At 42.6% G+C, this 12,918-nt stretch overlaps 1 protein-coding gene across 1 annotated transcript in view; it reads left to right on the forward strand.

The window, feature by feature from the left end:
* ykt6 (YKT6 v-SNARE homolog (S. cerevisiae)) overlaps nucleotides 1-11,346 on the forward strand; it is a 28,446-nt gene extending 17,100 nt beyond the window's left edge. The window contains exons 6-8 of the mRNA XM_063057165.1: nucleotides 473-538; nucleotides 3,867-3,968; nucleotides 6,633-11,346. Coding sequence (XP_062913235.1) covers nucleotides 473-538; nucleotides 3,867-3,968; nucleotides 6,633-6,668 — 204 coding nt within the window. The 3' untranslated portion in view covers nucleotides 6,669-11,346. The remainder of the gene's footprint in view (nucleotides 1-472; nucleotides 539-3,866; nucleotides 3,969-6,632) is intronic.
* The last annotated feature ends 1,572 nt before the right edge of the window (nucleotides 11,347-12,918 follow it).

A 12,918-nucleotide genomic window follows, 5' to 3' on the forward strand; every position in this document is an offset into this window, starting at 1 on the left:
TCTGTGAATACCTGCGAGGAATTGAATCTCACGGTGGTATATGGTGGCATATATGTACTTTAAATTACATTAAAGTCGCTGTCTCTGTGTTGCACATCCTTGCTCTGGGTTAAGGTGATTTGTCATGTGAGCGTGTGTGTGGAAGTTAACGGACAGTGCGTGGCGGTTAAAATAAACGAATATGGTCATCTGTTTACCTACTTGGCGGTATAGAGAGGGAGTGAGTAGGGAGCATATCTTTCATTGACTGCACATCTTTGACCCCTTGACCTTGTTTGAATTTGATTCAATTACGCTCATTTTTGTTCTACATGAAGTTGAGTAATTTTTTTGTAATTAAGGATTAAACATACTATTTTGACCTGGAATTCAGTTAGTTGGAAGCACATCGATAAGTGCAGTACTCCCTCAGTTTTACATGCTTCCCTCTAGATCACTATTTCACCCACTATGTTTGCCTGCCTTTCTACAGAACCCTCGAGAAGCCGATGCAATGACTAAAGTACAAGCGGAACTGGATGAGACCAAAGTCATCTTGGTAAGAGTCGGGGTGAATGACTAGTGATGTTTGAACCTGGTTGTACGGTATGGAGCTGGTATCCCCTCTCCTTCCTTGACCCCTTTCGCTGACTACCAGCTGACTGCTTCAATGCCATTTCCCGTCTCTGTCAATCAACCCTACCAGACTGTGCACCCATCGTGCTTGCATTCTACACACTGCTGCTTTTCTCAGTCTAGAGAGTCGCTGACTTTTTGACGAGATGAGCTGGCACAGACAAGTAGGCCACGTGGCCCCGTCCAGCCTATTCGACCATTCATTCATTGAGATAAGGTGCAGAATAGAATAGGTCCATACAGCACTCTGAGCCACGCTGCCCAGCAATCCCCTGATTTAATCGCGGGACAGTTTACAATGACCAACTAACCTAGCAACCCATAAGCCTTTGGACTGTGGGTGGAAACCAGAGCACCCAGAGAAAACCACGCGATCTCAGGGAGAATGTACAACCTCCTTACAGGCAGCAGAGGAAATTGAACCCAGGTCACTGGTACTGTAAAGTGTTCATACGAACCACTACATTCATTATTTTGAGCTTTGATCAGTTTAACTGCCTAGAAGACTGTAACTGTGCACACCTGCCTGCCAGTGCTCTAAATAATTTTTGCCTCCACTATGCTTTAAAGAGTTTCAGAGACCCACTACCCCAGGGGTTCCCAACATGGGGTCTGTGGACCCCTCTAATGGTAGGGGTTAATGGCATAAAGTTTGGGAACACCTGCTTTATCCTCTAAGAGTCGAGAGTTCTGCCATGTCTAATTTAAATAGGTGATCCCTTTTTAAACAATGGCTTCTAGTTCTAGATTCTTCCTCAAGGGTCAAGGATCAACTTAGTCACCATTTACATTCACATGTATTAGGAATTTGCTGTGTTGGTCAGGGTGTGATATTCAACAGTTAACAAATATAAAGAATTGGATAAAAAGTAAATTTGGATATTAAAATATGGATATGGAATAAAATGTGCATGTATTTACAATGTAAATAGCATTATAAAGTGGTTTGGAGTCTTTACAGTGCAGTGTTAATTGGAATGGTTGATTCTATTGTATTTTGTTTTACTGAGAATTCTACTGTAAATTAATCTCAGGAGACATATACATGCTTTGATATAAATTTACTTTGAACTTTGATCAGGTTAACTGCCTAGGGGAAGAAACATTTAAGATGTCAATAGCCTTAGCGTGCTTTCCATAAGGGAGTTTTTGGAAAAGGTAGTGTCCGCAATGATTTTTTTCCTGCCTGATTCCTTGTACTGGTCACATTCAAGTCCTGCAGTGATGGTAGATTCCAGCCAATTACCTGCCCTGCTGACCTGACATTTCACTGTAGTTTTCATGCATTGTGGGGGTGTGCTGCATCAAACCAGACAGTAACAGATGATGTGAAGAGAAAAATATTCTCTCCATATCCACCCTGTTAAGTCCCTTCAGCATCTTTGTGTTTTATTAATCTCTTATGAACTTCAATTGATACTAGCCTGGTCCGTCCAACTTTTCTCAGAGATGGCCCTCCAACTGTAGGCATTAGTCTAGTAAACTCTTCTGAATTTTCTTGAACGCATTACTATCCTTCCTGAAATAAGTAGACCAATACTGTGCATATCATTCCAGATGTATAAACTCTTACTTCTGCACTCAATTGCCATTGCAATAATTAAACATTTGTTTTCTGGTCCTGTATAATTTTACAAATGATGTACATGGATACGTGTGTATCACGGAGCAGTACAGTTTCTCACTATTGAAATGGTGCTACGCCTGCCCATTCACCAACTCCCTTGTCTCCATTCAGGGCCTCAAACAGTGCTTGCGGATGAGGCAACACTTCACCTGCGAGTATGCTGGGCTCATTGATTATGCCCAGTGCTCCCAATGCAGCCTCCTTTATGGTAGTGAGACCCATCGTAAATTGGAGGAGGTCCTTCACTCCATCTGCCAAAAGCAGAACTTCCCAGTGGCTAAACATTTTAATTCTGATTCCCATTCCAACGTGTCGGTCCCGGCCACCTCTTGTGCCAAGATGTGCCACCCTCAGGGTGAAGGAGCAACACCTTGTATTCCTTCTGGGTAGCCTCCAACATGATAGCATAAATATTGATTTCTTCTTTCAGTTTAAAAAAGAAACTCCGTATCCCTCCCCTCTTCTATTCCCCATTCTGGCATCTTGCCTCTTCTCTCCTGCCTTATCACCTCCACGGATCCTCCCTCCTTCCCTTTCTCCTATGTCACTGTCCTCTCCTGTCAGATTCCTCTCTCTCCAGCCCTTTACCTTTCCCACCCAATTAGCTTCACCTATCACCTTCTAGCTTGTCCAACTTTCCCCACCCCCCAAACATTTTTATTCTGGCATTTCCCCCTTTCTTTCCAGTCCTGAAGAAGGGTCTCGTCCCAAACCATTCATTTACACAGATTCGACCTGACCCGAATTCCTTCAGCATTTTGTGTGTGTTGCTTTGGATTTCCCGCATCTGCTGACTTTCCCATACTTTTAATACTTTTGATTTTGCATTACCATGGACAGTTTTACATTTTCTGACATTGTGTTCCATTTTCCCAGTCATTTAACCTTTTGTCTTCCATGTGTTACACCTTACCTATAGACTCCTCTAGGATTATAATTTCCTGTTAATCATTCACTCTTGCTCCACAGTCACCATTTAATGAGAGTTATAAAATAGAAACAATGTTCAGATCTGAGAAATTCAGAAAATAATTTTACCTATCTTTCATGAACTGTAAATAATTGCAGGCATGATAGACAGCTACATTTGTACTTAAACACAAGAGATTGTGTAAATGTTGGAATTCCAGACCTGCACACAATGCTGGAGGAACTCAGCACATCTACAGTGGCCTGAAGGTTGAGGAGGGGAAAAGGTTCAGCCATGGTTAAATGGCGATGCAGACTCAATTGGCCTATTTCTGCTCCCATGTCTTATGGAAACACTAACTGTTTGTTAAAACCACTAGGCATGGGAACAGAATTGGGGCATTCTGTCCAGAGTCTGTGCTACCAGTCGATCATAACTGATTTATTTTCTCTGTCAACCCCATTCTCCCCATAGTGTTTAACACCCTTACTAATCAAGAACCTTTGCTTTAAATATACCCAGTGACTTGGCCTCCACAATCATCTGTGATCATGAATTTCACCCTCTAGCTAAAGAAATGCTTCCTCTTCTCTCTTCTAAAGGGGCATCCATAGTTCCTCCAGCATTTTGTGTGATGCATTTGTACATGTGTGTAGCATAAAGAATTATCACCTGTTGTAAATCTGTTTGGCTTATAACTGTGGTGCTTTGCAGCATAGCACAATGGAGTCTCTGCTAGAACGAGGAGAGAAACTAGATGATCTGGTGTCAAAATCAGAAGTTTTAGGCACACAATCAAAAGCTTTCTACAAAACGGTAAGTTTGTGCTTCTGAGTCAGTGGAATCACAGAATGTCCTATTTCCTTTATTTGCCCTTTTGGTCTCTGGCCCAAAATGTTAATTACAGTGGATTCTGCTTAATTGGGACACATCAGGACACATTTTGGCCCAATTAAGCAGCTGCCCCAATTGACTAAAGTTTCATAGTATAAAAAGACAAATTACTGTTTAGCTGAGTAAAAATTTATCTATTTGAATGAAATTCAGAACAAATTACGATACTACCAATACTACTACAGCTCCTTAAAACTGTATTAGGTCCTAATAGTTATAGATGGAGAAACTGATCCTGTGGATGCTGCAGTGTGCTTTTGACTGTAAATGGACAAAATCAGTGCAGACACCTTCGTTCTCTTCAAGCATGAAGTAGTATTGTAATCCAACAATAAATTTCCTGGTATCCTGTGTAGTCAGCTCAAGTTCAGATATGTCATCTTCGTAACCTTCCTTGTCTTCATATTTCCCACCTTGGTATTTTTGGTACAATGCTTTCAATGATTGCATCCAACAAATCTTCATTTTCATTATGATCATATTCTTCATAGTTCCTAACTTGAAGTAGTGAAATCATTTAATTTTCACTGTTCACATTAAGCAAGGTGTAATGTCTAACGGCCACTCAAGTGCACATGATTGATGCTAGTTAGAAACGATTTGGCAACAGTCTCATGTTCCAATTAAAGGGACATAGTGTCCCAAATCAACAAAGGGAATCCTGGCTATTTTCTCAATTACTTGAGTTATCCAAAGTAATCTGAAAAGAGTGCAAAAAAGATTTGAGAATGGTGCCGGGTCTTTAGGGGCTGGGTTATCAGAAGGGGTTGGGCTGACTAGGACTTAAAATGTAGGTGATAGAGAGATGCGTCTGAAATCATGAGGGACATGGGTAGGTACAGTCTTTTTTCTAGAGTTGGGGAATCAAGATCTAGAGAGCATAGGTTTAAGGTAAGAAGAGAGTAACTAATATGAACCGAGGTGGAAACCATTCCACACACGGGTATGTAAGTACCAGAGAATATAGTTGAGGCAGATACAGTAACAGCATGGATTTAAAAGCCCTTTCGACAGGTACGTGGGTAGGAAGGGTTTGAATTATGGGTCATACACAGCTGAATGGGACTAGTTTAAATGGGATTTCGCTCGCAATTGACAAGTTGGGCTGAAGGCCTGCTTCTGTGCTCTGACTGTCCCTGAGATGGGCTAAGTGGTCACCTTTATCTCACATACTCTGATTGTTCTAACGTTGAGTGAGAGGTTGTTGTGGCACAATTCAGTTAGGTTTTCAATCTCCCCCCCCCATGGGCCGATTCGACAAGCTTAACTATGGAATTGGAGCTGTGCCTAACCACACGGTCATAAGTGTAAAGTGAGTAGAGCAGGGAGCTAAGCGGAGAGCCTGTGGGGCACCTGTGCTAACGGTGATTGTAGGAGAGATGTGTTGAGCTACAGTGTGGAGTGTGTCATTCGAGCCACACTGCCCAACTTAAATCCTCACCTAATAACAGGACAACTTACAGTGGCCGATTAACCTTCCAACTGGTAGATCTGTGGACTGTGGGAGGAAACCGGAGCACCCGGAGGAAATCCACGCGGTCCCAGGGAGAACGTATAAATTCCTTACAGGCAGCGGTGGGATTTGAACACAGGTCACAGTACTGTAAAGCATTGGTACTAACCACTATGGTACTGTGCTGCCACAAACCGTACAGACCGTCTGCAAGTGAACTCTCAGCTGATTCCACAACTTGCAGAGTCACTTCCTTAATATTTATTTTAATTTTATTGCACATTGGTTATCAGGCTTTATTTATGTATAGTTTTTCATAAATTCTATTGTATTTATTTTCCTGTAAATGCCTGCAAGAAAATAAATCTCTAAGTAGTAGGTAAATAGTGATGTGTGTACATTGATAATGCATTTATTTAGTAAGAATTGGCATGTCAACAAATACACTCAAAAAACTTCTATAGTTGTACTGTGGAGAGCATTCTGACAGGCTGTATCACTGTCTGGTATGGAGAGGCTACATATGGAGAAGCTGCAGAAGGCTGTAAATCTAGTCAGCCCCATCTTGGGCACTAGTCTACAAAGTACCCAGACATCTTCAGGGAGCGGTGTCTCAGAAAGGCAGCGTCCAATATTAAGGACGTCCAGCACCCAGAGCATGCCCTTTTCTCACTGTTACCGTCAGGTAGGAGGTACAGAAGAAGCCTGAAGGCACACACTCAGTGATTCAGGAACAGCTTCCTCCCCTCTGCCATCCAATTCCTAAATAGACATTGAAACTTCTTTAATATACTGTATTTCTATTTTTGCTGGTTTTTAATTATTCAATATATGTTTACTGTAATTGATTTACTTATTATTATTTTATTTTTTTCTCTCTGCTAACTTCTGTATTGCATTGAACTGCTGCTGCTAAGTTAACAAATTTCACGTCACATGCTGGAGATAATAAACCTGATTCTGATATTTTGACTTAGACTCTTGTTTGCCTTTCAAGAAATGGAACTGCTCGTGGTCAGCTTCATCCATGTTTGAGACAGGCCTTGGATGTGTGAAGGTGCTCAGAACGGGCTCAGTGGTTTTCGTGTTTTTTTTAAAAAAAACACTTAATTTGTTTTCTCTTCTTCCTTAAGGCTCGGAAACAGAACTCCTGCTGTGAGATCATGTGATCTGCGCACTGGCCCACTCCTCTGCCTTCACTAACATTTGGTTTTTGAGAAATGTCTTCAGCCCGTCTGGCAAATAACGGTCCCATCACGTGGACAACCGCAGAACATCACACTGAGGCTAGCCTGCCGACACCATGGCGCACCTGGGTTGAAGACGGCTATTTCTTTTGTTTTGGTGTGCAGCTGTGAGTGAGCGCAGCCTCTTCTGGTCCTCCCTACATCGCCGACGGAGTTGTGATGGTTTCCTGTTGGCTACCGGCGGTTGTCATGGTGATTGCAGCAGCTTTCAGTCTCTGCTTGTGTGATGTCCCTTGTGAAACTCAATCTGAGTGCTTGTGTGATGCTGGGCATTCTGTATGTTAGTGATAAGCCCACCTGGCAGCATCTGGTGGAGAATTAACTTGGGGACCTCTTTTCCCCTTTGCAAATGTGGCAGTGTGCTTGGTGTACAGTTTCTGGGTGATGGTGTCTTCCATGGTCCACACTGGTGTGCCTTGACATTGCATCCATCACAGCTTAATACTGTCCCTTCCTGTGTTAGACCTGCCTGCCTGTAGATCAGAAACAGGGGTCTTGGTTTTATTATTGTGATTTGTTACCAGCTACTGTCTTTGCTGTGTTGAGATGATAGCAGTTTTGCCCACTAAAGCCATTAGAGCGGGGTTCACGGCCTGGTTTTTTTTTACGCCATGGACCCGTACCATTAACCGAAGGTCTGTGGACCCCTGGTTGGGAGCCCCTGACTAGAAGAAAGCCTTAATTTAACCAAACTGGCTTGAACAATTTGCTTTCAATGCATGAGGCAAAATGCAGGAACAAAATAAGGGTCCAGGGTCCCCTCTATTGTGCACTGATCTAGATTGTCCAGTTTTGGCACACGGGCATTGATTTTGACTAAACCAAAGGTTACACTGAGGCGGAGCCCTGGTGGCCAGTGCTGTGGAAGATGTGTGTAACTGTTTGTGTCTTTCTAGTTAATCTTTTAAGTGGTGAGAACTATCTCCACCAGTGAAGCTATTTCATTACTGTATGAGCTATTCTCTTGTCCCAGCAGGTTACTTGCTCCCCCCAGTGAACTACTTTGATCATCTTTTTGGATGAGGTTTGCCCTTTGACAACGTCACTCACAAACCAGCTTTGAAGGTAGGAGTGGCGCAGAATGGATTTGAATTCCCTCCACCCTGCTCCCTGGGAATGGCATGCAGCTGATGTCGTGACCTGGGCACACTCACCATTAAGGTACCAACCCTAAAACGAAGCTGCTCATTTTAATTGTCTCCCCGATCCAGCAATCCAAAATCAGTGTGCAAGTGCATTTCTGTACAAATGTCGCCTTGCCTGTGTGTGCACACAACTGTGGCACTGTTCTTGTTTCCGGTCTCTCCTGCTCACGTGGTGTACACCATTACAGTGAGATTATCTCCATGTGGAGAAGTTTAGCTTTTATGCTTGAGGACGGTTCTCGACAAGCATTCCAATTTCTGTGACGTAGCTTGAAAGCAAGTTTTCATATTGCCTCTAATATAGAAATGGCTTCTGGAAATAATTGGGAAAATGTCTAGCTCAGGTGGTTGATGGGTTGAGTTCTGTGATCTTGGCGATTTATGAGTGTTTTGTCAGCATACGAGGAGACATTGTCAGTGCGCTGTTGAAGTCTCCTCGCATGGTAACGAAACATTTGCAAGCAAATTGCCAGGATTGGAGAATAACTCAACCCAACCGGAAGTGGCTTCTGTTCACTGTACAATACCTCAGTCAAGTTCAAGGAGGGTCTTAATATCAAAAAGCATGTCAGATTCTGTAGTTCAGCTGCACAAGCCGAGTTTCTTAGTGCTTCACTGAATACACTAAATTATTCCATACAAGAGCAAACCTGCTCGAGGCAATACCTATGATTGGTAGCAATGAGCAAGTATGATTCCACAATGTAATGAGTACTTTCCCAGTGATGGAGGTCTGCTTTAAAACTGTACTTCAGTGGCTGGATTGGAAATGATGACATTTTGGAAACTATGAATTATACTTCTGGGAACATATTCCATGTACCATTTTAGTATTACTATTTAATACAGCGTCTAATATAGCAACAAGCATCTCGCTTATGATCACTTTGTGATTTACTAGATGTTTAATTCTCTACCAGGTTCTTCTCTCCCCCCACAGCCCCCCAAGAGATACACACAAGAGATTCTGCAGATGCTCTAAACACACACAGAAATGCTGGAGGAGCGCAGCAGGGCAGGCAGCATCTATGGATAAACATAACTTTAGTCTTTGTAAAATGACAAATGTTTGTGTATGAATGCTGGTGAACTTTAGTGGAAATTGTATTTGAAGTTACTGATTTGGTTCTAAGGTGTTGATTACTTACACTGTTGTAATCTTGCCTTTTCCAAGTGTACAAAGTTTACCTTCAAAAAATATTCTATGGATAAATAGTCAATGTTTTGGGCCAAGACCCTTCAGGACTGGAAAGGAAGGGGGAAGAAGCCAGTGTCCTCTCATCAGATTCATTCTTCTTTGGCCTTTTAACCTCTTCCACCCATCTCCACCCACCTTCTGACTCCATCCTTCTGTGCCCACCTGTCTTCCCCCTTACCTGGTCTCATCTATCACCTGTCAGCTTATACTCCTCCCCCGCTCCCCTTCCTCCTTCCTTTCCAGTCCCGATTAAAGCTTTCGGCCCATAACATTGCCTGTTTATTCCCCTCCATGGGTGCTGCCTGGCCTGCTCAGTTTCTTCAGCATTTTCTGTATGTCTGTTATCCCCCAACAGATGCTTTGCTTAATTAAGCCAACAGACATCTGTCTTAATTTTCAGCAAATGGCCACGTCATTAGCTGCATGTTTTTAACCAGCTCTTCATGGCACGATCATTAAGCAGGAATGTGCAGAGGCTCACACAGACTAGTCTCGTCAGAGTCTGTCGGATCCTGGTTCTGCATAAGCTTTTAATCTTGTGTGCTATCAGAAGTTAAAATGCAGCTTTATCAGTTTTCCAGCTTGTTCTGAAATTTGCTTATCATTGGTGTTCTGCGCTTTGCATTACATTGGTGTAATGGTTAACATCTGAAATAGACTTTCATCAGTCTGTGATTTAGAATCTAAGGGTTTAAATTTAACTACATTGTTATCTTGCATTTTATCCTACATTTAAACGTAGGACAATTTTACTCACATCCATTGTCTGGGCTTCATTTGCTACGTTACTTTGTGGTATCAGTACTGAAGTGACCAGTCTGTGCCCAGTCAAAGACTCCTTCATGTAGAATAGGGTTGCCACCTTTGATTATTCTTTTGTTTACATGTCTTTTGCAAAGTCCACCATGATCTTGCAAGTCTCCATCTCCATATCTGGCTGTTCTGGCTTTTGCAAACATGTCTGGCAAATGCCTGGAGTCTTTTTCTCGAGTAACACACTCAAAATGCAGCAGGTCAGATATCATCCATGGAGAGGAATAAACATTTGACATCTCAGCCCGACACAGACTTTTAATTCCTCTCCATAGATGCTGACTGACCTGAGTTGCTCCGGCATTTTGTGTGGTGTAACTCCGGATTTCCAGCACCTGCAGAATCTCTTGTGTTCATTGTGTTTTTTTTCCTCTTCTGCATTGATGTGTCCTTTTGGAATTGTTAGCACTGTGATCCTTGGTCCAACCTGTATCGTGTTCACAAGGGCCTGTGTCAACACGTGCTTTTAAATGATGATTGTGGGGTGTTCCTTTCATGGCTGCATCACAAGCAAGAATGAGAACTTTCGATATCCTCTACTGTCATAACTCTGGAATTTATCCAGCTGACACCTTTTGAACCAAACTGTTCTGCTTAGTGACAGGTTGCAACAAGAACAAGTTTCCACCTTTCTCCATTTTCCCACTTAAATAAGGCACAGGCTGACTATCAGGCCAGGGAGCAGACCACCCCAACAATGCTCACTTCCCTAAAATACTTTCTAAGTAGGTGCTGGGCGTAATATTACATCACTGCCTCATGGAAGGAGATGTCAAATAACTTTGTATGTGGCCTTTTTTTTTTAAAGAATGTATCATGCTTGAGCTCTCAACAGTTCAGTTGGTCCTGGCCATTTCGATTGATTAGTGAAGAGTTTCTTGTGCTTGGTCGCACAAGGGTGATCTTGAACGGAAAGTGATTTGGGCTACCCTTGGAAATGGCATAAGCACATGCAGGAGTATGGCGGGAGCATGGCCTGTGACGTTAAAACAAATCGTGCGACAGTTAGAACAAACCTGCAGCACTTCTGGTGTGGCTTGCTGTGGCTTGCCTCCCACGCTGGTTTCCATAACCACAGAAAGTGTCCATCATCCACAGTCTCATCCCAGTGAATGCTGCCCTGATGACAATGGGTGCATCGGAAAGGGGGCTGTACCATCTGAAAAAGCACTCCATGTAATGTAGCTACTATGAGTGAGGATTAAATACAATTTGTACAAGTATTTTGCTTTTTCTAATCAGTCAAACTGTAAATGTGCTGTAACAAATAACTTTAGTCTTAATTGTAAAATAACAAATGTTTCTGTATGAATACTGGTGATCTTTAATGGAAATTGTATTTGAAGTTACTGGTTTGGTTCTAATGTATTGATTACTTACACTGTTGTAATCTTGCCTTTTCCGAATGTATAAAGTTTACTTTCAAAATAATCATGGTCATTTAGAATGGATGTGTCGTCTGCTTTATAGAGATGGGATTTGACAATTAGGCATCAAGCACAAATCTCATTTTTAATAACTCAGACCTATTGTTGAAAATCTTGAGCAGCACCCACAAAATGTTGGAAAAATTCAGCTGGTCAGTCAGTACCTGTGGAGGGAAATGAATAAGTGATGTGGTGTCTGAGACCCTTCAGGCCTGGAGAGGAAGGGGACAGAAGCTAGACCAGGAAGGGGAGGGGTGGGGGAAGAGTACAAGCCAGCAGGAGATGGGTGAGACCAAGAGGGTTGCTGGTTGGTAGAGGAGGGGAAATTAAGAAAGAACCTGGGAGGTGATTGATGGAAGAAGTAAAAGGGCTGAAGAAGAAAAATATCTGAAGGACAGTGGGCCATGGAAGAATGGGAAGGAGGTGGGGCAGTAGGGAGGTGAGGAGAAGCAATGGGAAAAGAGGAGGGAGAAATTACTGGATTTTGAAGAAATCAATGGTTTTGTTATCCGTTTAATATTATATCCTGAGGCTGTGCCCTTTTGTCCTAGACATCCCCCACCATGAGAAACTAGGGGTTTGGTGGTGTCACGTACCCCGTCACGGGAATAAAGTACCAGCAGAGATGGAAAACACTTTGGAGTCCAATATTGCTATAAACTAATAATATTTATTAGTAACTACGCAATACAGTGATATCAATGTAAATACATCAAACAGGTTAGCAATGATTATATATAAAAGTAAGTAAATCAGTAAGTGTGGAAATATATGTATGAAAAACCAAGCTTTTTTAAGTCTAGGGGTAAAAAGATACAGTCTTACGATGTTGAGTAAAGTTCAGTTCAGTTCGTGGTATTGAGTTGAGTAGTGATGGAGAGAGAGAGAGAGAGAGAGAGAGTTGAGTCTTCAGGTGAGCTGTTGCCATCGATCTCATCATCCTCCGAAATCCTTCACAAGTCACCAACTGTGACTTTAACCAGGGGGACCGGTTTTCCTGTGGTGGAGCTATCACCCCAGCAAGGGTGGACACATGGACAACTCCCCCACCAGTCAACCCCTTCTACTACGTTGGAATAGCAATTTGGATCGATCCTCCAAAACCCACTTTCTCCTGCGGGCACAACAATGCTCATTTAGTGTCCAGATCATGTGTCTGAGGTCTGTATCATCTGACCTCCCATTTATTTCTCTGTGCTAAGCATCACCCGTCATTCAAAGAGTCCCTCCACCTTTGTGAAGAAATGCACAAGCAGGCAACAATTCCTTGGAAGTAACATCAACAATCTGCCTTTGGTCACCATAGCAACTTACGAGCTGCTTGGTGCTGTCTCTAACTCCAAACTCAGTAAAAATCCAAAGTTACTTCCAATGCTTTGAAGTGACAGTCCAACCGTTAATCTTAGTCTCTCTCTCTTTTCAATCAGTTAATAGGAGTACCCCAGGATCTCCTCACAGTGGTTACTGCCTGCTATGTGTTGGTGTTTAGGGTAGCAATGAAGGTCCTCCATCTCTGGCACTGTTCATGTCAGTAGCTTCCTCTCAGTTTTCGCTGCTGTCAGGCACACAAGCTCAGATGGAGACTAAGG

Source organism: Mobula hypostoma, chromosome 8, assembly GCF_963921235.1.
Source record: "Mobula hypostoma chromosome 8, sMobHyp1.1, whole genome shotgun sequence".
Taxonomy (NCBI): domain Eukaryota; kingdom Metazoa; phylum Chordata; class Chondrichthyes; order Myliobatiformes; family Myliobatidae; genus Mobula; species Mobula hypostoma.